This window comes from Platichthys flesus, chromosome 13 (genome assembly GCF_949316205.1).
Source record: "Platichthys flesus chromosome 13, fPlaFle2.1, whole genome shotgun sequence".
Lineage (NCBI taxonomy): Eukaryota > Metazoa > Chordata > Actinopteri > Pleuronectiformes > Pleuronectidae > Platichthys > Platichthys flesus.
This window is the reverse complement of record NC_084957.1, coordinates 1,269,327-1,296,896: the sequence shown is the minus strand read 5'-3', so window position 1 is coordinate 1,296,896 and position 27,570 is coordinate 1,269,327. Positions and strand designations below refer to the sequence as shown.

Genomic DNA, 27,570 nt, shown 5'->3' with positions numbered 1-27,570 from the left:
GTCCCATCACATGGACTTCAGCCTGGGCTGCTGAGTGAGGCAGATGTGTGCATGGCTGCCAGGGCGTGGCACATAACTAACTCCATCAATATCTCCAACAATACAACAGATTAGAACATGAAGGTGTCTCACAGCTGCACAGACCTCTCTCTACGGTTTCTCTTCCAGCCCTTCACCCCCCCAGGGCTGCACACCGCTCCACTTCCCTCATGTGCAGGCAACCCTTATTTGACCTTCTGCTTCAGTAAACTCAGGCGTGCGGTCGTGCATCTCACACATCAGCACATGGAGGGTGCCTGAGCGGAGTGAAAACAGTTCAACTCAAGGTGTCGGATCCTGTAAATGTGTTAAAGGAGCACTCGTGCACCCATAAGTGGCCTCAGGGTTCCCAGCTGGGAGTCTGCACCGTGATTCGACTCAGCCACGCTCTGGTTTTTAAAAAGGCTCCACTACTGCTTTTTATGTGGGTCAGTAAAACGTCCCGGACCTTCTGAAACCAGGACCTGCCCACGTGAGACCTATAGCACACAGTGAGGGAACACAGTGTGCAGCCGGACTCCACCAGGCAACTGCAGTGGATTTCTTTTTTATTGCAAGAGTGAAACCGCTGTAACCTTAAAGGCAAACACCAGATGACTGCAATCTAGGGCAGCGGCAGCTACACACACGGATTCACATAGAAATCAAGAACCGTCCAGCTGGAGGTTCCTCAGCCTCACCAGGGGCCGGTGGGAGCGGCACACACGGGACCCTTCTTAGAATAAACTCCCTCCTAAGCAGTGCTATGAGCCACAACATATCTAACTGGCAGAACGTCACAAAACACACACACACACAGACACACAAAGAATAGTGTTACCTATACCGCTGGCAGATCACACTCCTGCTGGAGCCCCGCTGCATCCTCCTGTAGGTCTCTCCCTCCGTCTCCTCTATCCTTCCCTCCCTTCTTCACACTTGCTCTAGCAGCAGGCAGATAATGCAGCAGGATTGTCAGCTTGGCATTCCACCTCCCTCCCCATGTCGTGCCTTCCTCTCTCTCTCTCTGCTATCTTTCTTACTCTCTCCCCCTCTCTTATCCTGGTGTCACTGATTACTATTCAGCAGACGGCTGCAGTGGAGAGATGACACACAATACCTCAACGCTGGAACAGGCTGGCTCAGACACCCCCCACCACCCCCCCTCTCACCTCCTCGGCTCAAAGCTCCTCTCTATGGCTACACAGACAGTCGGCTTATCACCTTACAAATACACACTGCATGAATATGAACGCTCTAATATGATTTCTCCTCCTCTCATTGGCTGCGAATTCAGCCAATCATTGGATTAGGTTATTGTGAGTATTGTGTTTACAGTCCCACAGGTGACATACAAGTTAGATGCAGTTAAATGCTAAATTGTGGCGGCAGATTCCAAATTAGGTTACAGTCTATTCTTAGAATACATCACCAGCATCACTTCACGCCTCAGCCTTCATAAATGGATATGCACTGCACATCCATCCAGTGTGTACCAAGTCAAAGCGATTTGTAATCCAGGTCACATTCATACACGTACGATGCAGAATCAGGAGCAGTTATAGGTTCAAATGTTGCTCAAGGGCACTTTGACACACTTTGTGGGATCAAACCAGGAAGCATGTGATCACAAGATGATAATATACAAGATACCAGCTGCATAACAAATGTTTCTACCATCTCTTTCTCCTCCTGCAGCATCTCCTCACAATTTCCTGTTTGATCCTTTCTGTTTCCCCTTTTCTACCTTTATTCAATCAGCTCCTCTGAACGTGCACCCCCCCTCCCTGTAGATAACTGGGGCAGTCGAGTGTGTGTGTGTGTGTGTGTGTGTGTGGGCAATGAGCCAGGGCTGAGAGGGAGGGGCACATCCAACACAGAGTGAGGACGTGCAGCACGTGCACCGACTTCAGCTCAATACTGAACCACCTCAATCCTCAACAGGCACAGATTATATCGCGCTCATCTCACACACATTCATAAAACCAATATCCGCCCATACAACCAACCTTCCAAATATATAGAACCTGAATTAAGAGAACAAACCATTATTTTGTGAAAATTTTAATAAATAATTGCCTTAACGCAGATACTATGAACTATGAAAATCTCTTAAGTGCTCTATTGTCTAACTAATATGCATCTGTCAGGCTCTACATATTATCTGTTTAGAACGTAAATTATTCAGTATTCCAGTTCAGACAGACAGATCCAGCTTTTAATATATAAATACAGAATTAACAAGAATACAAGAATTCACAATAATGTATGAGAGTTTAAATGTAAATCAAAAAATGGCTCCATAATGAGCTCAGTGCGTGAACACCCACAGAACAAACTGTGACACAACGTCTGCAGCAGGACAAAGCCCAGGACCAGAGAGCAGTCTGTCCCTGAAGGGAACCAGGACTCTCAGAACAATGACCCACAGGCTGCAGTCACCAAGCTCTGCGTGACTCTCTGGACGTGTGCAGCTCACAGGTGTCAGAGAGGGAAGACGGGTTTGACTCAGAGAGCCGGGACACACAGGACAGACAGGAAAGATGGGACAGACGATCCACCAGCCTGTGTGGCTCTGAGGACGAAGGAGCTGATCTCCTTCTGACGACACATCAGAACAATACAGAGCGGAAGGAACGTCAAATGGTTCTCCTGCGTTAATGTGTCGATCATTCACTGGACGACCACAGGTGATGGATGAACAGAATCATTCATCATTCTTTGTCTGCAGGTCAACTTTACAACTGGATAAAAGTGTGTTTATAAAAAAAGAGTAAGATGTGGTGGAATCCATTTTATATGAACCGTATCCAGTTCAGCTCCGAAAGCCCAAATTAAACAAATACACATTCCATCACGATCACAGTAGCTGGAAGCAAGAAGATTTACCTTTAAGCTCGACTCATAGTCGGTGTTGACTTTAAACATGAGTCCCAGCCTCAGATGAATCTCTTTAGCTCTGGAGAAGCTGGGGTCGATGTACAGCACCTCCTGGAACGCCTTGATTGACCTGGAAGAAGAAATAAGAGAGACACAGTGAGTTCAATACAAATAATCCACCTTGTTACGATAGTGTCGTTCCACTACATCAATCTGTGGTGGGTTCACAAACTCAAATATTGTCATATGACTAAACACTGAAAATATGCTGATAACTCCCTGAACGAGTGTGACAACCTCTGCACTCACAGCAAATAATAATCCTGAAGAAAAAGCAGTAGGTGGATTGAGATTTGTTTTTGTTGCATGAAAACAAAACAACCAAATATATTTCAGTTAATATATGTAAATAAATATATAGATATAAAATAATAAATAAAATTGAGCAGAAAATATGCATTGAAAGCTGAATGGAGTCTCCAGGTGAATTACCACCAGGCTCTGGATCGCAGGTGAACTCATTTACATGAAGCTCGTGGAACAGAATCTGATTTATGATCTGAGCGATGAGGAGATCATCAACAGATCCACAGATCATCTAGAACAATTCACGAGACTTAATGATTTTCATCATTAACCTTCAACCTCAAGATGATTGATGTCACCATATTCTAATTGTCCTGCGTCGGAGTCATAACAGTCGTTTTCAGACATGACCTGTGGGTAAAATACGGAGAATTGTGTACGGAGTTTCTCCAGAGTTGACGTTTCACACAAGAGGTCACCAGAGTCTCCCTCTGACATCACACCCACATATTGACAGTGTCTCTCACAGTGGGACAGACACTCTGCTGCACTGGGAGAAGTCCCACAGCGTCAGGGGCCGTCAAAACATCCATTATGTTTTTACCACCCTCAGCAGACAGACCTGACAGCTGCACTCTCTTCTCATGAACATTCACTGTGTGCCTAGCGTTACCCACAGATGTAGTGCTGCTGTGGATCTACAACGAAATCATATTTATTATGTCACATGACAAGAGTCAGAAGTGTTCAGCTGATTATAAAAGGGGCGGGTCCCCGTGGGGCTACTCTCACAATCGCAGTGAATTATCTGAGCGTGCTGAAATGCTGCTTTCGTGTGAGCCGTGAATTTTCTACGGCTCGAAAAACCAACTACAGAGAAAAGAGCCGATTAAAACAGACACGAGTTTCCAATTGAAGTCACACACTGTGTAGATATGACAACAGCATGAAGCCCTTTTTCTGTGCGAGACGGCAGATCCCTGAGCTCACTACTGACAGGGTGCACACAGACACACACTCAACACAACACACTGAACTCATTGCCCCTTTTCCCTCCGACTCATCTCCCTCCCTCTTCTATCTGGTCCCTCCCTCTCTTCCCTCCCTCTCTCTCTCTCTGGCAGGGTCCAGACTGAATGCTTGGAGAGCTCATCTCTTCCACACGACAGAATGTGACCCAGCGAACCACAGCAACGAGGAACGACTCATCTTTAGAAGAAGACATCGGACAGCAGGAAGACAACTGCTCATTTCCTCGGAATAAAAACACAATGCCACTTCTTTATATTGATTCCATTTAATGTTCTACTTGAGATTTTTCATCAGAAATGATCCATGTAGCCTCATATCTTCTCGGGTGTAGTTGGTTTCTGGAATGTCCATCCTGCAGACTGGTCCGATGTCTCACTGAGTGAGCACCACCTCATCCCTGTGAAGTAACGTTCACCATCTGACAGCTCAGCATTCCTCTGGGCTTTGGGCTCAGGGTGACGTAATCCATCCTCGAGAGCCCAACATGACACCCTCCCTTCCCCCACTGTCACATTCCCAGCGCCGCGGAGATGGGGACACACAAACTTGGCAGAGCAACCACACTGGAATCTTTCAGGGCCGTGGGTGAAGTAGAGGGTCAGCAGAGGTAAAGAGGCTCTGTTCAGTAGCTGTGTGAACTGCCAGATACACCGGCCACTGCAGGAGATAACGAGATGATCGCTGAAGCTTCAGAACACAGCTCCAGCTACGATGTCCGGACATGCAACTATCAGCTTTGATCCATGTGAATATATAGAATATGTGGGAACGATTTTGGGGCTGGAAGCATTTTGGTGTCTGCTAGTTTGAGCAGACTTTGGATTCCTGCAGGTAAACCGTGCGCAGAGGAGAGGAGGAGGAACAGAACCGCTTCGTCTATCACCTGTTTTATTTATCTGCTTTCACGTGTAGATAGATTGATAGCTGGCTGAGAGCGGGAATCTCTAAGCTCCTCACGGTTCTAATCAGACGGCTACGGCTAGATGAGAAAACAATTATCAATGCATCAAATGACAGGAGGTGTGCATCTTCACTCGCCTCCTGATTTGTGCTTTTAAAAAACATTTCAGATTGTTACTGTTATTACAAGTGTGCTGTTATTTACAAATTAAGGTAGTCTTCAGTGGTCAGTGCTCTCTACACTCATTCCGTTAGAACCTGCTAGATTAATATTCAGGTTCCTGCTCACTCCTTCTGCATCAATGAAGTTAAAGGCAGGAAGGTCTGACATGGTAAAAGACGACTGGACCTCTAATGGGAGTCTGTCCTGATGCTGAAGCAGCACTGGTCATAATGGTCATAATGATGCAGCGGCATCGTTAAAAAAAAATGAAGGTGGTGGATTATGTTGCGTCTCTGCATCACAGAAAGGATTCACTTCCACACCTCTACTGAAGGGATGTTTGACTTGAATGAAAAGCTTTGAGTTATACTATAAAACAGTGAACAGACAAACGAAGCTTGAATAAACATAAGCACAGCTTCCTGTAGAAACAGGGCCATTGGCCGACAGGTCGTATCCTCCATTGAGGATGACGTGACCTGGACAAACATCACAGGACAACTGACGCGTCCCAACAGTCAAAATACTGCAGGTTAACAGACACTTTCTTTTTTTGGACTTTCCCCACAAACATATTTCCATTCCTGCACTCACAGGTTCCAAGAGAGCAGGCAAACACAGATAACACCAGGCCAACTGCTGCAGCGAGAAATCTTGGAAAGTTGTATTATTCCCTTCACAACTCCTGCATCTGCAGCGTCTCTCAAGAGAATATCAAAGATTCAGAAGCATCCACTGCACTCCATGGTGGAACATTTAGTTCTCAAGATTTCCATATTAGAAACCATAGCACAGAGAAACAGTCCAACATTTAGGATACAAGCGGTTTGATCCAGAATCATTACTGATACAAGCTGGAGAGTTCTTGTGCTGAACTGGACCGGAAGTATTCTGAAGCTCACTCTGCACTGAACACAGATGAAATGTTCTCATTGTTCTTAATGTAAGATGTGTGTATTCACCAAAATGTCCACAGAAAAGGGAATGAAGTTGTTTGAAACCACCACATCACATCAAGAAAACTGGCAGCCACCGTGTGTAATGAAAAGCACTTACCACTGAGAAGCGTTGAAATGGAAGTAAGCCATGCCCAGGCCGTATAGAAAGGCAGCATTCTAGGAAAACAGAAACAAGTGTTAGAAAGGATTAAAGCAGCAGCACGAAAGTTCTTCAGCACAGTGTAAGGAGTTGTGTTGACTGGTGTAACCTTGATGGTGTCGTTTTCGGTTGATGTTGGAAAATGAGGTAAAACACGTCTGGACCAAGTGATAAGCTGCACAACTGTAATAAAGCACTTTGAGTTGTACATTTATGCACGAAGCAATTAACTGGTAGAAGAAGCTGCTCAAATGGAATCCTGTTGGTTCCATGATATTTAACTCTACAGGGCCGAGTGCTGCCCCCAGTGTCGGACCTGTCAACAAGTATAAGAATAGACACGTTCCAGATATCACCAAGGAACTCTCCTCTTAAACTTTCTTTCAGGAGGCTTTGTGCTGCTCTTTCATGAGGAGATGTCACCAGTGATAATTTGAAGTAGAAGCAATGAAACTTGCTTTTCAAACTTTCTCTGCTCACGTTTCAAATCGACTGTTCAACCAGATAACACGTCACACATTATAAAAAGATTAGAGTGAGAAGAGTTCAGCCAACATGTCCACTCACTGAACTTAAATCAATATAGTTTCATCATTGACACAAAACACATTTTCTACCCTTCTCCCAGTCGACCCCACCAGTCTGGCCCTGGCCAATAGCAGCTCTGCTTTTGGGCTCCAAACTCGGGCTATTTACATCACCGCTGCCACCAAGAGACGTCTGCCCCACATCATCGTCCTCCTGCAGGGGCTGGGAGCTCTCAACCCCCCCCCCCCCCCCCCGGTGAAGATCTGTAAACCCGAGGAGCCCCGAGCTGTCACATCTGATCACGCTCGAGCTCTTAGCACCTCCGTTTAATGGCCACTCCAAACAGTGACCCATCAAATCAAAGGGGCCTTTTCATCCACACTGACAGCCGGGAGAGGGATGGACGCGGCCTGACAGCTGATTGGACAGTTTAAAACCCAGCCCATGAGCAGGAAGCAAAGGCAATCCTAATAATACTGAGATACGGTAACATTCACGTGTTCTATTACGTTCTCTGAAGAATCCTTGGCAGCTGTTGGAAGGACAAACGCTAAGTGCTCAGCTAAGTTAAGTGATGTCATGTTCCACGCTGGCTGGATATCAGGGGCAAACAAGGCCAACATTTATGATTGGCCTAATCAATTCATATATGGCTCATATATACCCATATATAAATATCAGTGTATTAAAAGGACAGCTTTATAGAATCCATCAGCTCATTGTTGAGCTCTCACAGCGGTCGGCATCAAACAGAGCATTTAGCAGCTGAGTCCGATATCTCCGTCCGGAGTTTAGAGACCAACACAAACTGGATGTTACGATCATCAGGTGGAAACAAACACTGCTCGACATGAACGAACATGAAGCTCTGCGACCACCGGCCGTATAAATAACAGACTGTGAGCTCACAGGTTTGCTACATCAAATTAAACAGTGGTGATATGTTGATAACATGTTTCTGCAGCGCCGAGGGGGTCCGAACAGTTAACTGTTAAGATGTTGTGTTGCTTTTCTTTGTATAACTTCTACACTTGATAACGTGCTGCTTGTTGAACTTAATGCTGGAGGTGTAAGATGAGGTGTAGATGCACATCAAGGGCTCGTACACACTGTGTGATATCATCGCTCACCGAATCCCCCCCTGTGCAAGATGGGTCTAATAATATCTTTGTGGTAAAAATTCTAGCACAACTCAACAAGCATTGGTCTGAAAGTTGGCCCGTCAGCGTGGCTAGACCACACCTCTGCCAAGGCCCGACAGGCCCCTGAAACTCAATCAACTTGCTCCAGATTTCACAGACTACGTTCACACAGCGGGTCCAAGTGGCCAGAATCTGATCTTTATCTCCCCTGATGGTTTAATGACACTGAACAGCACAAATCACTTGGAATCTGAGAGTTTGGGCCATTTGGGCTGTGTTTGAAAGATACGATTTTCTTTTAAATGCAACCTCAGTCTGAAAAGCCATGAGACGCGTATTGAAATTCAGTGGAGGGCCAGTGAGAAGTCGGACCTCATAAGTGACACGTCCGTACGAGCAGAACTCGAGGTCGTATAGTAACAAGTCTGACTTTGAAAGTATAACAAGAGAACATGTAACCGTAACACCTCCATCAGGGCCAAGGCAGTTCATCATTCTCTGAGAAAATTGTGAAAACTGTTGAAATCTCCCAATAATCACAAGCAGGACCACAAGGTTGTCCTGGATCCACACAAAACTGTAAAGGATCCTTCCCTGACTCGCACCACATCCTTCAACACAGTTTCGTGAAAATCTGCTCAGGTGTTTACGTGAAATCTTTTAAACCATCCAGCAACTATCAAGAGGAGATCGGGTCTCATAGTTTAGGATCAACATTTTGGATCTGCAAGGATTTTGAACAGTTTCTCCAACAAATCATCTGTAACGTCTCAGAATCAGTGAAATAACACATGCCGGTCACAATGTTATTCTTCAGTTTAAAAGAGAAAATATTGAGCTCGTACAGAATGACACAGGAAAGGTTAACTTGAGTGTCCTTCTTAAATTGGACCATATAAAAGGATCATTTTTGTGGCTTGGAGACACCATCTTGTGTCCAACAGAGGACTCTCACCTCTGGCAGCCAACAGTTGATTCAGCTTGTGTGACATGTTATTTGCTTATAACTTTGCTTTTCTAGTAAACTTGTAATGGAGTCCATATCCTGACGAGGAACTGCTTCGACCACAGCCTGACAGATCTATAACTGTGAGACATTCCTCTGGGCCCATGCAGGCTACTCAGTATTAGCATTTATCACCATTTACTTGTTATGCATCTCAGTGACCTTACATGCACTGAACTGAAGAGTGCTTCCACGTGTCGTACAGAAATCACATACATCGCCCAACCAACAGTGTTGTGATGTGTGCAGCAGTCTGTCAACACAACAGAACATTAGTTTACTCCCCTCTGCATTCGAGGTGTTTTCTATTGTTTGGCCCAATACATATATGAGAACACTGAATTTAAACTATAAGGTTACAGTGGTGAGTGTCAGGTTTAGAGTCTGATCATGTTCACATTCATAATCGCTGAACACCGCATTAAAACATTCCAACGTGTCCCAGTTTGAGGGGAAACGCAGCAGAAGAAAGGAAGCAGACCAAAAGCAAATGTGCTGATTGTTAAATGTCTCTGAAGGATGTTCGATCAAATATTAAACAGAAATTAGTTCTGCACCTCAAACTGACAAAACACCGGTGTCCAGGACTAAGTGGAGCCAACAGCAGACAACACAAACTACAGTTTACAACGTTGGAAAGAACAGAAGGTTCTTAAGTGGAAAGTGTTGCACATGTGTAGTGTTTTGCAAACTCACCTTCCAGTAGTCCGACTGTAAACTGAAGTACCTCTGGTAAGCTGATAATGCTGCGTGAAGGAATATTATACAGAAAGAGAGAGAGACAGATGATTAGAGACAATGTTCAAAACTCAACACAAATGAAATGACTCCTCCAGGTATCAACTGATCCAGAGACACAGATTTCTGAGAAGGACGAACAGCGAGCGGCAGGATGATTCACCCACCGAGACTCTCACCTTTTTCATAATCCTCCAGCAGCAGGTTGAAGTGGCCCAGCTGACAGAAGATGTCAGGGTCCACTTTCCCCTCTGCTTTCAGGATGAGGGCATCGTAGCAGCTAACCGCCTGAAAGACAAAACGGTGACAGTGAAGGGTTCGAGCGGAGCGACCGTTTGAACATCCTGAGCATGTGTGTTCATAAAGCTGGTCTCATTCCAACTGGACCTTAACACTGAGGCCGTTAATCTATATTTATTAAAGGTGATGTTCAGATGAGCCACCGAGCAAAGGCCTTTTCCGAGCCTTCAGGGGCCGTTTTGCATAGTACCAGCTGTACGCCCAAATATGGAGCTTGTCAGTCAGTATTTAAACAACGGCTAAACAAATTACTCTTGATGGCCGGTGAGGAGGAATGATTAGTGTCTGTGCCTCTCATCTGTGCAACAAAGCATTATGCTGGATGCAATGTGTCATTACTGAGAAACAATTTAAGCACAGAAAAGGCGTAATTTGCTCTTTTTATAGAATATCACCTTTAACGTACGCTCATCTTCTGAACTTTGGACACAAATTAAAAACGGCTACAACTTTAACTTTCTAAAAGGGTTTACTGATGTTTATGTCACGATACTGGAAATCTGAATGGAAGAAGTGGGTGAAATGAAACCGTGGAAAACAGTTCTGCGTGTTTTAACATTATGTTCTGAACTAAGCCAGACATGCTTTGTTGTTGGAGCATTGAGGTTTTCAGGTTTGTTACATGGCAGGCGATGCATTCAGGTTCTTAGCTCAACAAAAATAGATTAAGATTTCACACGTGGAGCCTGTGACATTGCTATGTTCAGTTATCTACTGTTAACACTCTAATAAAACACACTTTATATCTGGGTGTTGTTTTGAGGAAGCTTCTGATGTCCTGTGTCGCACCAGTCTCCATCGAGCAGAGGAACAGTTACACACTTCAAGCATGAGCTGCTCTCAGACATGAACACCAGAGAATGTCCCCACAATGGGTCCAGAGTCCTCCTTCACCCATGAACACAGGAGACGTGTTTCATGTCAACACAGAAGTGACAGAGGCCGGGTGTAGCGTTCATTGTCCGTTGGTACTCATCACCAGAAACTCTCAACATGTGACGCTCTACTTCCACATAAGATATTTGTATGTGGTGTTTTCTGGGACTGTTTCGTGTTAATGACGTCATCGACAGAGCACTTGTGGTGAGTCCTCCAGAGAATCTCCTGCTGTTGACTCAATATCATTCAGACATTATCTATAGTATGTTCCTCTCACATACGTAAGTGTTCTAACAATGTCAAGTCTTATGATAAAACATCTCATTTCAGAAAATGTTCTGTGGTTCCCGTCCAAAAATAAACTCTAGACAAATGCATCATTTTGTGTTGGATGGCCACTGAGTTGTTGCGTGTAACTCTGAGAGCTGCTTTCAGAGTTACACGCAACTGTAGATTCAACATCAACGTGAATCTACAGTTTCTGATTCTTTCAGATTCAACATCAATCACGATATGATTGAACCTCACCACCTTTACCCCTCCCTCTTCTTCCCATCTTTGTTCATATTGACACAAGGAATCACACACAAGTTTCCTGATGTCGACATCAAACACACAAATCATACATTGAAGCCTGCACCAGACACTTCCTCAGGACTGAACCAGTGTGACCGTGTGGGCTCCATCAGTTCACCAGCCCCTACTCTTATTTGAACATGGTGGAGTAGAGGATGTAGATGTATTCCACCCCAGGTTCAGCAGACCTCACTGTGTCATGTACAGGAGCTGATGGAACCTGCCTCATGTGATGGTTTGCGCCTCCCTGGCTGGACGGGCTCTCACCACAACAACAACCAGTGATAGTAAGTGGCTGCATGTTGTCTGGGCCTCAAGAGGAAGGAGCCTCCAGTGAAACAACATCCACAGATGAACCTCCAGCCACATGTTGAGGAGGCAGGAGCACCGGCACTAGCCCGGGTCCTGGTGGTGCACCAGGCGGCCGGTGAGGCGGGTCCACCCCGGCGAGCTCCGGGCTTAATGAGCCATCTTTGTTGTGAACACTGATCGCCGTCTGTCGCCATAGCTTTGTTTTTCCGGCGAACGGTGATTAGCTTAGCCGCTGCTGCTAGTTTGCTAGCCAACGTTTAGCTCGGGTTATTCTCTCCCCAGCCCCGCCATCTTGGGTCCGCGTCCCGCAGCCATTATTCCAGGAACCCTGAATGCACTTTGTGTGTTTGTTTGTCCCCAGACAGTGTCAGCCGAGCGGCCCGGCTCCTTGTGAGAGGGGGGGCCGCTGGACGGCTAGCCGCTACATGCTAACACAGGGGGCTGACCACGACTCCTCACCGGGGCTGGGACCTCACATTCGAACCTTTCTGACAACTTGCTGCTTCCCCTTCTGAATAAAGTGAACGTGGAGTCTCAGTGACACGTGTGGAAGTCCCACATAAACACACCGAGAGGGGCCGTGCACCTGGAGCCCGGAGCCCCGCAGCTCACTGCTGATTAGTGCCGGAAACACAACCGGAGCTGGGGCATTAAAGTGGTTTCTACACACGTGTGTACATCGGTTTATGGAGCCTGGGGATAATAAAGTGCACCGACAACAACAGGACCCGGTGCTACCACCTAGCGTGGCTCCTCTCCCCACAGCAGCTGGAGGTGTTAGCGGGGTGGAGAATCCACATCACCCTCTGGGGCTTCTGCTCCAGGCCCCATGCATCTGATAAACACTGCCCACAGGTCGGTTTAACGGGAATTCTGCCCGGTAGTCACTAAGAACCCGGGTCCTGAGAGCAGCTGCCCCGGCAGCGAGCCGCTGATCCAGCCGCTAACTGGGGTTCTATCGGGGCTGGTGTGTGTCTGTGGCCGGGCAGCCCGGGTGTGTAGCACCGGTCCAGGTCCTCGCTGGTTCGGGCAGATAGTGGGGCAGCGGGGATCCACACGGGGACTTACCTTTAACAGCAAGGCCTTCGTTCTGGCGCCATCTTCTTGAAGCCTGTGAAATCCAAACAGTGAGCTGCAAGCAGAGGACAGACACAGCTCCGTGTTACTCGGGGACATTCGTTGTTTTCAAACTGCTACAGAAGCTTCGGACCAACGGCAGAAAAGCAGCGGGCGAGGAGCGTCCCCACCGCGGCGGCTCTCACCTGTCCACCCCGGCCAGGCTCCGCTTCTCCTGCGCTGTTAGCTTCGGAAAGTCCTCTTCGATTTCGGTCGCTTTTCCCGACGCCATTTTCTCCTCGTCATTACCAGCAACGCCGAGGCTCCGGGCAACGGCGGAGGCGGCGGCGGCGGGCAGCGACACTCCGCACGACTTCATGGGGGAGCGGCGGGCGGGTCGACGGGCACCGAGCAGCTCCGGGGGTCGCGGTGAGACGGGAAAGGGTCGCACACCTTTCCAGGTCTCGAACGGGGCGTAGCGTGATTCTTGCCAAATCCTCAAGGAAACGATCCGTTCGAAGCAGCGTCCGCAGCCGTCATCGCAGGTGGAAACACGGCGGCTCCTGCACCGACAGCGGCCGCATGCAGCTGCGGGGGGCGCGGGTCCGGGGGTCCGGGTCAGTTCATCAAATCTCAAACTTCGACCTGCGGCTCAAACTTGTTGTAATTGTGTCACACAGGCAGACGCACGCCGCCGCTGTCGACACGCCCTCCGCCCGGCCCGGCCAATCAGTGGCCGGGCTCCGGCGTCACGTGAGCGGCTCCGGTCGATGTGTCGCGCGCACGAGGGTGAGCGCGCGCACGCACACATCATATCGGGCCCGCCCCCGAGGCCCAGCGATTGGACGCTGGGGCTGTATTATGATTACGTAACTGTGATTCAAGGAAGCTCATTGGTCGGAGGAGCTGTCGTGTAAATCCGGGAAGGGAGGGGGGGGGGCTGCTAACGGTGTTTGTTGCAACGTTGCACAAAATCAGTAATTTGTATTATACAGATAGATAAATAGAGAGATAAAGATATATAGATAGAGATAAATACAGATATATAAATGGATAGAGATATATACAGTAGATAGAGAGATAAATAGATAGATAGATACAGTAGAGAGAGAGATAAAGATATAGATAGTTAGATAGATAGATAAATAAAGAGATAGACAGATAGATAGATGGAGGGATAGATACAGTAGATAGAGAGAGAGATGGATGGATAGAGATAGATAGATGGAGGGATAGATACAGTAGATAGAGAGTTGAAGGGATAGTCCCAAAAGTCCCTTCCTATCTACATGTGTGCTGTCCCCTCTGCTGCTGCCATCAGGCCTGAGACCAGTTCAGAGTTAATCAGCCTCATGAGCCACACCTTGGTCCAGTGGTCTCACCTGAACACTGGGCACCAGTCAAATCCCCTCACTCCACTCCACTCTACATTATGGGAGTTTTGGTTTCACAGCATTTCCATGAGGGTGTTTGATCTGTTTTCAATGAGTTTCTGCAACACATGAGTCGACTGTACATCGCCCAGCACTTTATGAATCAGCCAGAAAGGTAAACTCTGCCAAATGTTTGATTTCTGTTGTTTTCATTTTTACCTCCACCAAGGAGGTTATGTTTTCACCCCTGTCTGTTGGTTGGTTGGTTTTCAAGCAGGATGAAATAACTGAACTGATTTTGGGAAGGAGATGAACTCGGCCCAAGGAAGAACCCCTCAAAATGTTGATGCAGAGCCAGATCTTTAACAATGTGAGAAGAACATATTCAATAATCTCTCATAGAATAATAAATTAATCTTTAGGATCTAAATTCTGGATCTGGTGAATGTAAATGTGGGTTCATAAGGGGATTGTTGGTTCTTGGTGGAGGTTTGAGCTCTACTGAGTGCTGCTCTAGATAAAAGCTGTGAACATATGTCATACAAAAACTACCTTATAAGCCCCCCCCCTCCATTAAGCAGCCTAATATTCCAAATATATAGATATTGATGTTAACTCACTGTAACTTATATCTCCGTCAGATATGTCTCAGTGACTCTTAAAGTGAAATTCATACTTTATTTTACTATATCAAATAGAACGAACACTCAATCCAAACTGTGGACACATTGGTATAGTTATCTTTATGTTTGAGCTTTTAATATGTTATATGATATATTAATATTATTATATCCGGACCCTGACTCTGAATAATAAAATGTCATCACCACAGTATTATTATGTTTATACTTGCTCCAAATTGTTCTTGTAACTGATGCTAACATATTGAAAGTATTATTACAATTATCAGTAATCATAGTTGAAGTAGTAGTGTTATTATTATAGTTTGTTTATTATTGTGTTCCTTTCCGTGGATTTTTGTCTTTTCACTGTCTGACCCTCATTAATATCATTATAGTGAGTATTGTAAATATTATTTAGTGTTTATTATTATTATAGTATGTATTGTGATTATAGTGCGTTCCTCTGTGTCTCTCTTAATAATAATAAAGTATTAATAATTACAGTGTATTATTATTATTATTATTATTATGATATTCAAAGTGTGTCTCTCTCTCTCCCCCCCTCTTGATTATGTAAGTGACGCACATGAAGGCAGCTGAGGACAGAGCCGCTCTCTCTCCAAAATGGCGACTCGTGACAAGGGTAAGCAGCATCGTTAGCATCAGTAGCATCTTTAGCCGGAGGCCTGTGAACCGATGCTCTGGATCTCTACTGATCTCTGAGTGTTCACCGGACACCGGGGAGACATCGGACCGTTCGTCCACGTGTATCCGACATGTGCGGGTCATTAAAACTCTGCAGACAGAGCGTGTGTTGCTAACTGTCAACTTTAGCTTAGCTTGTATTTTCATGCTAACTTTTGCTGGGCCTAAGAACTTTGATAAGTTGCGACCGAAGGGTAGGAACCGCTAGCTGCTCCTGTAATGGAAGCTAACGATATCTTATAGAAACATTACACTGACCCAGGTTATCATTAATTAATACTGTGTTTCTACAAGTTGTCATTAGCTGCTTCTGTAATGGAAGCTGACTAAAACTTAAAGAAACATCTGACTGACTCTTCATACTGAGTGTCTCTATAAGTTGTCGTTAGCTTCCAGTACAGACGCAGCTGTGATGCTGTATCTTGACTGACAGTCTGTGCTGCTGTGCCTCTCATAGCTTCTATCGTTTTCTGATGGTTTTTCTCGTTTGAACTAAAGTGGAGGAGGAGATTTACGACAAGGTCGTGGATCTGACGGAATACGCCAAGAGACAGAGATGGTGGAACCGGCTCTTCGGAAAGAACTCGGGGCCCCTGGCAGAGAAGTACTCCGTGGCCACGCAGATCGCCATCGGGGGAGTGAGTGGATGGTAAAGACCCTGTGCTGCCTTCAGGGGCCTGTCATGTTCTCTACCGCCATGTTTACTGTTTACCTTTCTAAAGGTTCCATGCTCATTGATTGTGTACTTGAGTCCAACAGGTACACTCTGTCACCTTTAGCCTTACAGCCTAGTTTTTATCTGCACTACCCAGCAGATATTTAAATATCAGACGCACCAGAACACAAATACCAGTAGAAGCCATGTTGAGACGAGGTTTATCAGGCTGATAAATATGTAAATCAAGTCGGTGGGCCGCACCTCAGACGAAGCTGGAAAAAGCTGCTTTTGTATTTTCTGTAAATAATTTACAATTTTCTTTAAAGCTTATGTACACACGCCCGTAAGCTATTTACTTCCATGCAAATGTTCTAACGGTCATTTTAAAAGCAGTTGAAGTCGGTTATGTTGGAGTAACCTTCATGCACAGTCTCCTATCTAATGTAGGTGTGCAGGATATCTCTTCCAGAAAGTGGGCAAAGTGGCAGCAACTGCTGTAGGGGGAGGTCTTCTGCTGCTGCAGGTATTCTTGAATAAAAAGATCAGATTTCAACAGAAGGAAAATCATTGTGAGTTTCATCCATTTTTGATTTCTTTGACTCTTTCTCTAGATCGCTAACAATACTGGATACATCCAAGTGGACTGGAAGAGAGTCGAGAAGGATGTGAACAAAGCCAAGAAACAGTTAAAGAAGGGAACCAAGCAAGCGGGTCCAGAGCTGAACACATTCGTAGACAAGGTGAGAACCAAAGTTGCATGTGTTGCTTTATTTTGATTTGTTCTTGTTTTCTGTGATTAAACCGATTTTAAAACTTGAACATGCAGCTGCACATTTGCTTCAAACAAATTATGACAAATGCAAAGACGCTGGACTTTAAGCAACAAAGAACTTATTTCCCATTCACCTTGACGTTTTATATCTTAAATTAATCTTGTACCATTATGCTACGCAACCATGCACTGTAACTTTGAAAGCTTTTACCTTTTCTACATACATTACTGGAGAATCAGGAAATAAATGCTTTTTGAATAAGAGCTTTCGATCTGGCATTAAACTGCGACATGTTTTCTTTTCTTCAGTCCACAGAGTTTGTGAAGAAGAACATCGTGGTCACCAGTGGCTTCATCGGAGGGTTCCTGCTCGGCATGGCGTCTTAGGGCCAAAGAACAAGCATCTCATATCTTTGATGTCATGATGGACTGTACGGGAAAAGAATCAATCATTGCTGGATGGGTTTAAGTGTTTCGATAGCAACCTCCGTCAGATTTAGCTTGTAGCTACGTGTTCTACATAAGCTGCACATTATTCCCTCTTCTCTAATACTTGACCCTTCACGTGACAAGTCGATGGGGACATGAGACGTCTTCATTAGACCTTCGTAGAATACTCCACTCTCCAGGCCAAATAATGAGAAATATGCAAAATGAATTTTAAAAATGTTATTTATTTATTGCTATCAAAATGACATTTCACCAGCAGTAAGACTGCACTGTATTGCTGTTATCATACACAGTGGCAGATGGTGCACGAAAGAATCAATGCAAAGGTGTTATATTTGTCAATTCCTACATAATCAATCCGCTTCAGCCATAAAAGTGAACTTTATTCTTAAGTGCTGATAGATTGTGGGGATTGTTATGCCTCCCCTGCATCTCTTAATTTTTCTGTATTTTGTTTAGCTATAAATGTGTTTTCTGTATTGAAGGCTGCGGTTTGTCTCCTGTGTATGTTTGAACACATTAAAAATTAAACATTTAACTGTCAGTTTAATTGTTTCACCTTTTATTTGCCCATTATATTAAAAAATAAATATGTATCTGTTTGTATACATTTAAAACATGTTACTTCAGTTTTAGAAGTTTTTTTTAATCTTGAATCAAATTTGTTAAAACATGTTGCTTTAGTCGTAATTTAGCCCCCCCACCTCTCCTGTTATCTCTGCTCACCCAACCTGTCTAGGCAGTTGCCCTCACAGTCTGGTTCTAGAGGTTTCTTCCAGTGTGTGTATGTATATGTATATATATATAGAGAGAGAGAGAGACTTTTTCTGGTTTTCTTTGATAGCTTATTTCTGCCTGACAATAAAACCTTTGAACTTTTAAACCTGTAGAGCCTTTGAACCCTTAGAGCAGCAGCTTTAATAAAGTTAAAGCCACTAAACAAGAAGGAAGAAAGTTTAATACAGAAAACAACCGACTGGTTTCCACTTACCAACATGTCTTTACCGTTTCTACCTGGAACCTCCAACAATAAACAGGTGACTTATCTAGTGTTTCCTTCATTCCTCTGTAGCTTCACTTTGAGCCTCGGTTCAGAGGAAGCTAAGCTAACGTCAGCTAAGCTAGCATCCCAGATTCCAGCGGCTGTAGTTAGCTTAGCTCTCTCGGTTTAAACGGGCTGAAAACAGAAGTGACAGAAACATTCTTCTCTTAAATCACTTGTTCTTTGTAGATGAGATAAAGTTTCCATGTTGTTTGTTTTGACAGGTGGCAGCAGATTTGACATATTTCCACATCAAATTGTTCTCTAATGAACTTTAACCCAGAGTTTAGCCAGAAGATGAAATACTTTGTTCTCTATTTGTCCTTTGTAATTACCGCGTGTTAAGAAACCAAACACACATCCCTCCTAAAGACTCAGGATAAGAAATTACACCAGATGTAAAAGACTACACTTTATTTATAATAACTTAAGAGTGTACAAAGTGCGTTGACAGCAAAACAAAAGACAAATACAAGAGAAGTAACAATCAGCAGGAAGCAAAGGGACAGAAAGGCCAGATATCAACATTGAGGAAAACGCAACATTAAAAACCAGAGGAACAGACAAACGACTACAATGCAATATTAATAGTTTTTATTATTTCTCCTAAATTCTGCTTTGGAAGCTGTCAAGATGTTTATTAGCAGTAGAGAGAGATGATGAATGATTAAGAGTTTGACCTCACTACTTCTGGCTTTGACGCCTTATTTTAAATACTATGATTGTACACGTTAGCCTCTAGTGGTTGAGATGGGTTCTTCCTCCTGTTCTTCAGCTGGGGAAGGAGCGATTCCACAAGTCCCAGCACTTTGACTATTCCAATGGACTCCCGATGATGGTGGGCTGCGAGAAGCCAGGCATCGGAGGAGAGCTGCTGATGGGACAGAAGGTTAAACCCAACTGGTCGGCGCTCCCCAGCAGAAAGGGCACTGGTCTGGCATCATGGGTGGCCTACGACAAACAGGTGAGGGTTAGGGTTAGGGTTAGCACTTCACAGACGCGTGTCCCCAGGTCCTGTCCTTTGCATTGTGCTGCTCTGTGTCCCCAGGTCCTGTCCTTTGCAGCGTACTTTGAGGAGGCTGTGCAGGGGGACGAGGGGGTGATGAACAAAGTCAGGGAGTGTAAGATCTTCTTCTACCTGGAGGACGACACCATGCAGGTGGTGGAGTCCAACCTGAAGTACACCGCCTTCCCTCAAGGTGAGACATGCTCCTCTGTCTGTGAGGTCCACTGGCTGAAGGTCCATCACCCAACGATGAGCTCTCCACGTTCTTTATCTCTGCGCTGATGTTCTTTGTGACAGGAACTTTTATTCATCGTCAACGTGTGCCGCTGCCCCCCCCGGACCACGACCAGTTCTACAAGGCGTTCCACTTCAACATCAACCAGCAGATGGTGCTCTTCTCTCGCACATTCACCGTGACCAGCTGTGACCTCTTCACCAGGAACTTTCTCACCAAACTTGGGGTGATTCTGAATGAACCCGCGACTGTGCCCGACGACCCCTACAGCAAGCTGCGGGAGCAGGTACGCTGTCAATCAAGCTGTCAATCAAACACCATATACCTGATAATCACTTTATATGTGAAATGAGCTGTTTCACTTCTTTGAAAAGTAAAACTCAGAGATTCACTGGATTTTTATTATCTTTTTAAAGTAAGAGTTAAATAATTTAGTCGATACAAGATTGATAATTCATATTTATAACATGTATGTTTTATATACAACCTACAAAGGTGTGGTAGTATTGATATTGATATTGATTTCTTCTCTTTCCGCAGATTGAGACGATGAATCCTCTCCGGCCTTTAGAGAGGCATGACACGCTGAAGCAGTTCCTGGACTACGACGGTCAGGTCCTGCGTTTCCGCTGCTTCTGGGACGACAGCGACAGCATGTTCGGAGACGCACAGGACTTCACGCTGCACTACTTCCTGTCTGACGACACCATCGAGATCCTGGGGGTCCCGGTCCCCAACTCCGGCAGAGACAACACGCCCAAGTTCCTGCACCGCTGCAAGCTGCCGAAGGTGAAGCACCTGGTGCAGGAATAACAAACACACATCAAAATACACTTCAGAGAGATTCACAACATTGTGTAACTTCTCAGAGGGGATGGGACATTTAAGGAAAGTAGCAGAATATGCTTCACAGCTTGACGAATATGTTTTTACATTATTTGAGTGTGTAGATGATGATTATTCCAAACCTTGCATCACCTCTCTTTCTGGTTGGCTGGTTTCTTTTCATCTCTGTCTCACCGAGCCTTCATCACTGTGACAGCCTCCAGTCTCCCTCCAGCCGTTTGGCCTTCTCCTCCAGTTACTGACTGAAGCCTAATTCATGTTGAAAGACAGCCTCAACCGTGTGTGTGTGTGTGTGTGTGTGTGTGTGTGTGTGTGTTTTCAGTCCAGTAATGTAGTTATTTCTGATGCCTTTCATTAAATGTCAAGTTGAACCAGTATCCACCATCCAATGAGAAATCCCCGCGGCGTTAATGGCACATCCCTTCTTCTCCCCCCCCCTCTCTAAATATCCTTATTTCCGTCTGTCTCTCTGCATCTGTGTTTTCATACAGACATGAAATATAATCTTTCCTCTTCCTTCACCTGCCTGTGTGGTTCTCTCTCTGTGCAGCACGGCCCGGCCCAGATGAAGCTGCCTGGACACATCACCGACCGCACGATGCTCAATGTCATCGACTCGAAGGTTCGAGGACAGCGCTTCATGCTGGACAGCACCAAAGTACGTCTCAAAGTGAAAGACAGCAGGGACACACAACAGGACAATGAAGCGATATTTAAATCAATGAATCACTCAAATTGAATAACGATATTCACACATCACAAATTACCTTTAGTGGTTTTCTGTGTGTGGTTCCCGGGGCCCCCGACCTTAACCCCCTTAACCTCCTCCTCTTCCTCCCCCTCTTCCTCCCCCTCTTCCTCCTCCACCTCCTCTTCCTCCTCCTCTTCCTCTCTCTCCGTCAGGCCGGAGCCTACCGTGAGGAGTTCTATAAGGACATTGATCTGAATGTAGGTGGGGAGGTGAATGTGTTTGGTAGGAGGTTCCTCCTCATTGACTGCGACGACTTCACCAAATGCTACTACCGTTCCAAATACGGCATCGGTAACTATGACAGTATTACTTAAAAATATATGTACTGTATACTGAGCACATCACTTTCCAGGTGCATTATGTTGTTGTGTAAACTAAATGATTAATGCAAGTAGGTGGCGCCATTAGTATCATTTCACACAGACTAATATATCGGTTCAAGTGGAGGCTCTGATGTAGCGTGAGAAATTGAATATGAAGTTGGTCTGATGAAAGCCCTGGTACAAGTACCTCAAAGTATAAATGTGGATTATGGCCAAAGTGGCCACTAAATGCAAAAGGGCGGGCTTCTTGTTATGTTTTTCATAATGCCCCTTGAGACTTTTTTGTTTGTCTGGTCACGATACACCTGGGCCACGATGTTTGTGAAGATCGGTCAAAGGGAAACCGAGGGGCTGCGTTCCAGAGGGCGCTGTTGAGCCATGTAGCCACGCCCATTTCCAAATACTCCAGAATACGAACATTTTCACCACTTTCTAATTTTACTACAAACTTTGATAAGAAGTTGAGCACGTTGAAGGCCTCAAGAAGCCAATTCATCTGGGTTACAATAATAATAATAATAAGAGCCAATATTATTTCAATCTAAATTAAAAATGTTGTGAGAATTTAGATGTTATTGTTATAAATCATTGTTATTATAGTGATTGTTAGAGACAGACTATTTCTACAGTTTCTGCATTTGTCCACCAGATGGTAGTGTTGTTCTGTTGTTGTACTGTTACTAAAACACAACTCGGGCTGCGAACAGAACTCGGGACCTGATTAGGCCGCTGGGGGGGGCACGGCCACTAACCACACATTACAGTCCAGCCATCCCGTGCAGCGTGTCAGTGTCACTGCGCACAGACTGATCTGTGATCTGTTCAGATGAAACACAGAAACTCCAGTTTGCTTCAGATCGAATAAATCTATCATCTTTGCAACATCGCAGACATCAGAGGAATCTATGACCCCCCCCCCCCCCCCCACACACACACACACACACACTGTGACATCACACAGATGCGACAAACCTTGTGTATGGTGTGTAATCAAACACAATCTAGTCTGAATCTCCAGGTTGTTGAGATGACGTCATTTAAAGTTGGAAAAAACTGTTGTTGTGCTGTTCCTAGAGAATAAATATACACATACAATATTTATTTATTTATATATATAGCACCAATCAGACCTCCAGTAGTGTTGGTTGTTAATGTGTCCACGGTGCCCCCCCTCCTCAGCAGGCCCTGGCAGCTTTAGGGTCTTTGGTCACGCTGGTGATGGAGGGTCCTGTCTGACTCCGAGCAGCCAGAGGTCGGCTCAGGGTCACGAGCCGGGCGGCTGTGCCCCTCGTGGATGGATTACCTGCCGCCCCCCCGGTCGTTTCAGCTCTCCCTCTGAGTTCCTTTATTCTTTTTAATGTTTTTTCTTTTCTTGTCCTCTCCTTCTCTCAGACGACGTCCCCCCGATCCAGCCCAGAACTCCCCCTGCCATCAAACCCCCGAGGCTGATGCCCCCCTACAACGGCTTCGGCTCAGAGGAGGACTCGCTCAGCTTCTGCCGGGGCCTGCTGCCCAAGCCACGGCAGAAAGATTTCCAGAAATTCATGGAGAAGGACAGGTTGGATGAGTTTTATTCATAGTGAAATTACCCAGTGAACTATTTTAGCTTGTTTGGGTTTGACCTCGTTTTCATACATCCCTCTGAATGTGGCCTGAACAGGAAGGTGATGACCTTCCACGCCAAGATTGTGACCACGGATCCCATCGTCAGCGAGCGGCTGTTCATCGTCTCCTACTTCCTCATCGATGACACCATCAATGTGTACGAGCCCATCCAGAGGAACTCAGGTACAAAACATCCCATAAAAAAGAAAACCAGGGCATAATCAGAGGATGTTTATGAGTGAGTGGAAACTTGGTGTAAAAATCTGGATCAAGTGAATTTAATTGTTTCATCCGGAGGCTGTTGAACCTTGGTGCAGTTACGTGGCTCTCCAGATGACGTTCTAGTTTTTAATATCTTTATAGTGTGTGATAAATAGTAGATCATGCTTTCAGAGACTTTTCAGGGAGAAACCAAAATGAGACGTCCGACAATCTGAAATGAAGACGTGTCAAAGGGAGTTTGGTTAAAAGTTCAAATCAAAATTATCAACGAATATTATCAGTTTATAAGATTTTAAATGTGGACCAGTGAGAATATTTTGGGAGGAAAGAGTCGAGCTCTGACTCTCTGACTCTGTGACCCCCCCCCCCCCGTGCACCAGGCATCCCCGGCGGCAGGTTCCTGGAGCGGGTCCGTGTGAGGAAGCCCGGCCAGCAGCTGTTCACGAGCGAGCCTCCTCAGTTCTTCGAGGCTCAGGACCTGTACGTGGGAGCGAGCGTCTGCATCAACAACGTGACCTTCCGTCTTCTTGATGCTGATGAATACACCTTCAGTTACATGGAGCAGCGCCCCCTGGAGGTCGGTAGTTAACTGACGTTTGCTAACCGGACAGTTGACCGGTTCTAACCATCACATGTTGGCTGTTATTGCAGTGATTGCAGTTTCCTCTACATGTGATTAAATAAGTGCATGTGTGTGTTTGTGTTTGTGTGCCATGTCTGAAGTTCCCTCAAGCCAACGTGGGAAACGTCCTCAGTAAACTAGGATCCCTTCCAGAGGAGAAGCTGAGTGAGATGAGGAGGTCTCTGACTCTCAGTGACCCTGGAGACACCGGCTTCATCTCCTACCAGTCGCTCAGGTACTCAAACATCACAGAGACGTTTCTACTGACACTGGCCTTAAGTGTAGGACTTTAATATCAGTATATATATTAAATTGGTGACATGTCCGTCCCCTGCAGTGGCCTGCTGATGAAGCTGAGCTGTGATCTGTCGGAGCATGAGATGCTGGTGCTGGGCAGAAGGTTCTGTGTTCACGAGCAGCCCGAGGAGGACGGGCGTCTGATGCTGGCCGTGGTCCAGGACCTCCTCATGAAGAAGAACTTTGATGCTTTCTCCGAAATGACCAGTTCCCTTGAGTACCGCGACCGACAAAAGTAAGCAACACACACACAGTCATTTTTAAACACACAAAAACACACACGGCAGTGACGGCATCACAACATGACATCAATGGAGCCGCCTGTGGCCCCTCGGAGCCGCGATTAGTTCCAGCAGTCACAGAGGGAAGCATTAGAACCAGATGAAACCTCAGACCTGCAGGTCCACCTCGGTCTCTGTTCAGGGTTCAGACCTGATGTTTCTGTGTTGACGGGTGAAACCCTCAGTTAGCGTCAGATGCTCATCAACATCCTGTGAGGACCATGTCATCAGACCCTGGATCTGTGAAGACCCACCGAGGTCTGAGAGGATTCTTCTGGATATTAGAGCAGAGCCTTTTCATCTCATTCCATTTCCTTCATCTCATGTTGAACTTGTCAGCTCGGACTCACGAGAACCTGCTCAGTGTTTGTGAAGTTATATAAATATCCTGAAGTGTGGATTATTCTCAGGTGACAGTAGATTCCAGCCTCTAGGGAGCATTTGAGCCTTATTGAAATAACTCACTACAGACCAGCAGTCTGACACAGATCCAAACCACGTCCTGTCCCTCATCTCTTCATCTCATGTTGGACACTCGTGTCTCTGCTTCCTTTGTGTCTCCAGAACCGGCCGACTCTCCACCACAGAGACCAGGAGCGTCTGTAAGGGATCCAGACTTCCTCTGCCTGAGAACCTGCTCGCTGGTCTGCTCAGCAGGTAAGAGCTCACTGATCACCCTGCACTTCAGGGAGGAGCAGTTCAAGGCTCCTCTGCGTTTTCAGAACCGGTTTGAATGATTTGTTTTCTCTTGATTGTAAATATTGGCCCAGTTCTTTGTCCGGAAATGATTCTTGGCTCGGTTGAAAAAAGAAATCTCTGTGAAAGCATTTGTCCGGACTCGTGTTTACCTGTTTCTAATCTGGACGCTTGCTGCAGGTTTGCAGACGGAGATGAGATCGACTACCTGGCCTTGATGTCCGGGATCAACTGGGTGGAGCAGCCTGCCCCCCCCGCGATGCCTGACGACACCTTGAAGGTAAGAGATCCATCAACAACTGTGTGTGTGTATGTGTGTGTGTGTGTGTGTGTGTGTGTCCAGACTTTTAAACAGTTGTAATTGAAAATCAATCCGCCCTCTACCCGTGACGAGTGTGTATCATTGAGCCAACAGCAGATTGAAATGAGTGGGAAGGAACAGTCTAATCGACGAGACGGGAAATGACTCACAAACGTTTGCCCTGCAGAGGACACTTGTGCCTCTTCTCCCTCTGAGGAGGTGAGTGTGTGTACCGGGGCTTTCTAACCCAGGTAAAGCCCCTGAAGGAGTTTCCATCCCTGCTCCTCAGAGCCCCGGCAGATAAACCAGAGTCGTCTCAGAGGAGGAGAAACACAGAGAGAGAAGCTGCCTCCATCTTCTCTCTCTGTGTTTGTGTCTCTCCTGTGTGAAGCTGAATTAACATGTCTCATCTAAACAGAACCAGGTGAGAGGGGGAGATATACAACATGGCAAGAAAACAGAGTCTGTGTGTGTGTGTGTCTGTGTGTGTTTGTGTGTGTGTGTGTTTGTGTGTGTGTGTTTGTGTGTGCGTGCCAATGAATGCAGTTCTTACTCAATTCTGTTTCCCTTGGACATGGATTCCAGCTGCTCTTCACCTCGTCGGGTTCTAGAACCAAACTAGAGGCTCAGTCTCGGATCAGGTTCTCTTCTCTTCTCCAACATCTCACAGGTAACACACACCAGCTCTCTCTCTTTCTCTCTTTCTTTCTTTCTCTCTTTCTCTCTTTCTCTCTTTCTCTCTTTCTCTCTCTCTCTTTCTCTCTCTTTCTTTCTTGGAACTGCTCCCCGCTTGAAAGAAACAGCTAAATTACTATATTATATTATATTAATATTAATTATATTGTTAGTGTGTGTTGTTGTTTTTCAGTGTAAGGCCAATTCTCAGTTTAGAGGAACAACAAGTTTAAAATGAGAAAAACTAAAACGATAAACTGTAGATGAAAATGGACGACACATCTCCACTTCCTCTCCCTGTAATGAAATAAACGTCTGTTAGATGTGAACTCTGACATCTTATGTTTCTGACCCGATTTGAATGATTGACAGCTGCGTTATCAAAGTCCCATCGAGTGACATGCTCGACCAATCAAGAGTCAGTGTCAGCTGTCAATCAAGATGTTAACTGATTCAAACCAAACTGATCAGAGACACTTGAACGAGCTGAAGTGACAGAAACATCTTGGATTAAACATGTACTAACCTTTTGGGCCAGGGGTTTATCAGCTGTACTGCAGCCAGCCACCAGGGGGCGATGGAGGTGTTTTGGCTTCACCTTTGGGGAACTGTCATGTCGTCCATCTTTATTTAAAGTCTAGAAGTTAAATCAAAAAGGAAACTGACCTGTTTCTCTCTCCTCCAGTTTGACGTCTGCAGCATCGTGACCCAGCAGCCGTCAGCTCCTCGTAGATCCATGGTGGGATCCTCTCAACGCTCTCCTACCTGAATTAAAGAACTCTGCACCAACCAGCATGTGTGTTTCATTACGTGTGGAGCTACAGGGGGGCGGGGGGGGAGACGATATATGCAAGATTTGAAAGGTTCTTTTCCAGTGTGTGAAGAATTTGGCAGTGAATAGATTCTTCAAGTGTGAACAAACACAATCCAGCAGCATGGAGGGTTCAGGGGGAAACGTACTGAGGACACACTCACAGCCTCACAACACAACAATACTTCAGCTCACACACATCATGGCTACAGGACATTACACTGCATCCTCCCAGACGGGGCTGTGTTGTCGTGAACGTTGTGCGCTTCATGGTGACAGAGCAACAACAACAAGTCGCTCACAGCTGAGAGAACCATAGATGGGCTGGGAAACGGGTCCAGG

The 27,570-nt window shown here is 45.7% G+C and overlaps 3 protein-coding genes across 5 annotated transcripts in view; 2 read left to right on the top strand and 1 right to left on the bottom strand.

Annotated features, from left to right (window-relative positions):
- kdm6a (lysine (K)-specific demethylase 6A) overlaps positions 1-13,634 on the bottom strand; it is a 29,899-nt gene extending 16,265 nt beyond the window's left edge. The window contains exons 1-6 of the mRNA XM_062402174.1: positions 13,141-13,634; positions 12,947-13,010; positions 9,991-10,099; positions 9,770-9,819; positions 6,356-6,414; positions 2,908-3,028 (exon numbers count right to left, since the gene is read on the bottom strand). Coding sequence (XP_062258158.1) covers positions 2,908-3,028; positions 6,356-6,414; positions 9,770-9,819; positions 9,991-10,099; positions 12,947-13,010; positions 13,141-13,313 — 576 coding nt within the window. The 5' untranslated portion in view covers positions 13,314-13,634. The remainder of the gene's footprint in view (positions 1-2,907; positions 3,029-6,355; positions 6,415-9,769; positions 9,820-9,990; positions 10,100-12,946; positions 13,011-13,140) is intronic.
- Positions 13,635-14,340: 706 nt separating this feature from the next.
- fundc1 (FUN14 domain containing 1) lies at positions 14,341-18,059 on the top strand. Of its 3 annotated transcripts, none has more exons than XM_062402263.1 (7): positions 14,357-14,482; positions 14,582-14,677; positions 15,509-15,573; positions 16,134-16,284; positions 16,741-16,816; positions 16,905-17,033; positions 17,375-18,059. In XM_062402263.1, the coding sequence occupies exons 3-7, from the start codon at positions 15,555-15,557 to the stop codon at positions 17,450-17,452; spliced, it is 453 nt and encodes a 150-aa protein (XP_062258247.1). In that variant the 5' UTR covers positions 14,357-14,482; positions 14,582-14,677; positions 15,509-15,554; the 3' UTR covers positions 17,453-18,059. The 3 variants fall into 3 exon arrangements, with proteins under 3 accessions (XP_062258248.1, XP_062258247.1, XP_062258249.1); XM_062402265.1 differs by having other exon boundaries at positions 14,426-14,482; positions 14,585-14,677; XM_062402264.1 differs by lacking the exon at positions 14,582-14,677 and having other exon boundaries at positions 14,341-14,482.
- A 451-nt stretch (positions 18,060-18,510) lies between these two features.
- Positions 18,511-27,207, top strand: efhc2 (EF-hand domain (C-terminal) containing 2). The gene is made up of 16 exons (XM_062402111.1): positions 18,511-18,552; positions 19,300-19,521; positions 19,606-19,756; positions 19,861-20,084; positions 20,339-20,587; positions 21,195-21,302; positions 21,548-21,686; positions 23,111-23,276; positions 23,379-23,506; positions 23,926-24,122; positions 24,269-24,402; positions 24,505-24,699; positions 25,310-25,402; positions 25,622-25,721; positions 26,328-26,412; positions 27,103-27,207. The coding sequence occupies exons 1-16, from the start codon at positions 18,511-18,513 to the stop codon at positions 27,105-27,107; spliced, it is 2,238 nt and encodes a 745-aa protein (XP_062258095.1). The 3' UTR covers positions 27,108-27,207.
- The last annotated feature ends 363 nt before the right edge of the window (positions 27,208-27,570 follow it).

Bases quoted from the DNA above. Each gene is read 5' to 3' on its own strand.
- fundc1 (XM_062402264.1), top strand. The intron at 16,817-16,904 runs GTATTCTTGAAT...CTCTTTCTCTAG, and splicing joins GAGGTCTTCTGCTGCTGCAG to ATCGCTAACAATACTGGATA. The intron at 17,034-17,374 runs GTGAGAACCAAA...TCTTTTCTTCAG, and splicing joins TGAACACATTCGTAGACAAG to TCCACAGAGTTTGTGAAGAA.
- efhc2 (XM_062402111.1), top strand. From the start codon at position 18,511: ATGTCTTTACCGTTTCTACCTGGAACCTCCAACAATAAACAG. The intron at 25,403-25,621 runs GTAAGAGCTCAC...CGCTTGCTGCAG, and splicing joins CTCGCTGGTCTGCTCAGCAG to GTTTGCAGACGGAGATGAGA. The intron at 25,722-26,327 runs GTAAGAGATCCA...CATGGATTCCAG, and splicing joins TGCCTGACGACACCTTGAAG to CTGCTCTTCACCTCGTCGGG.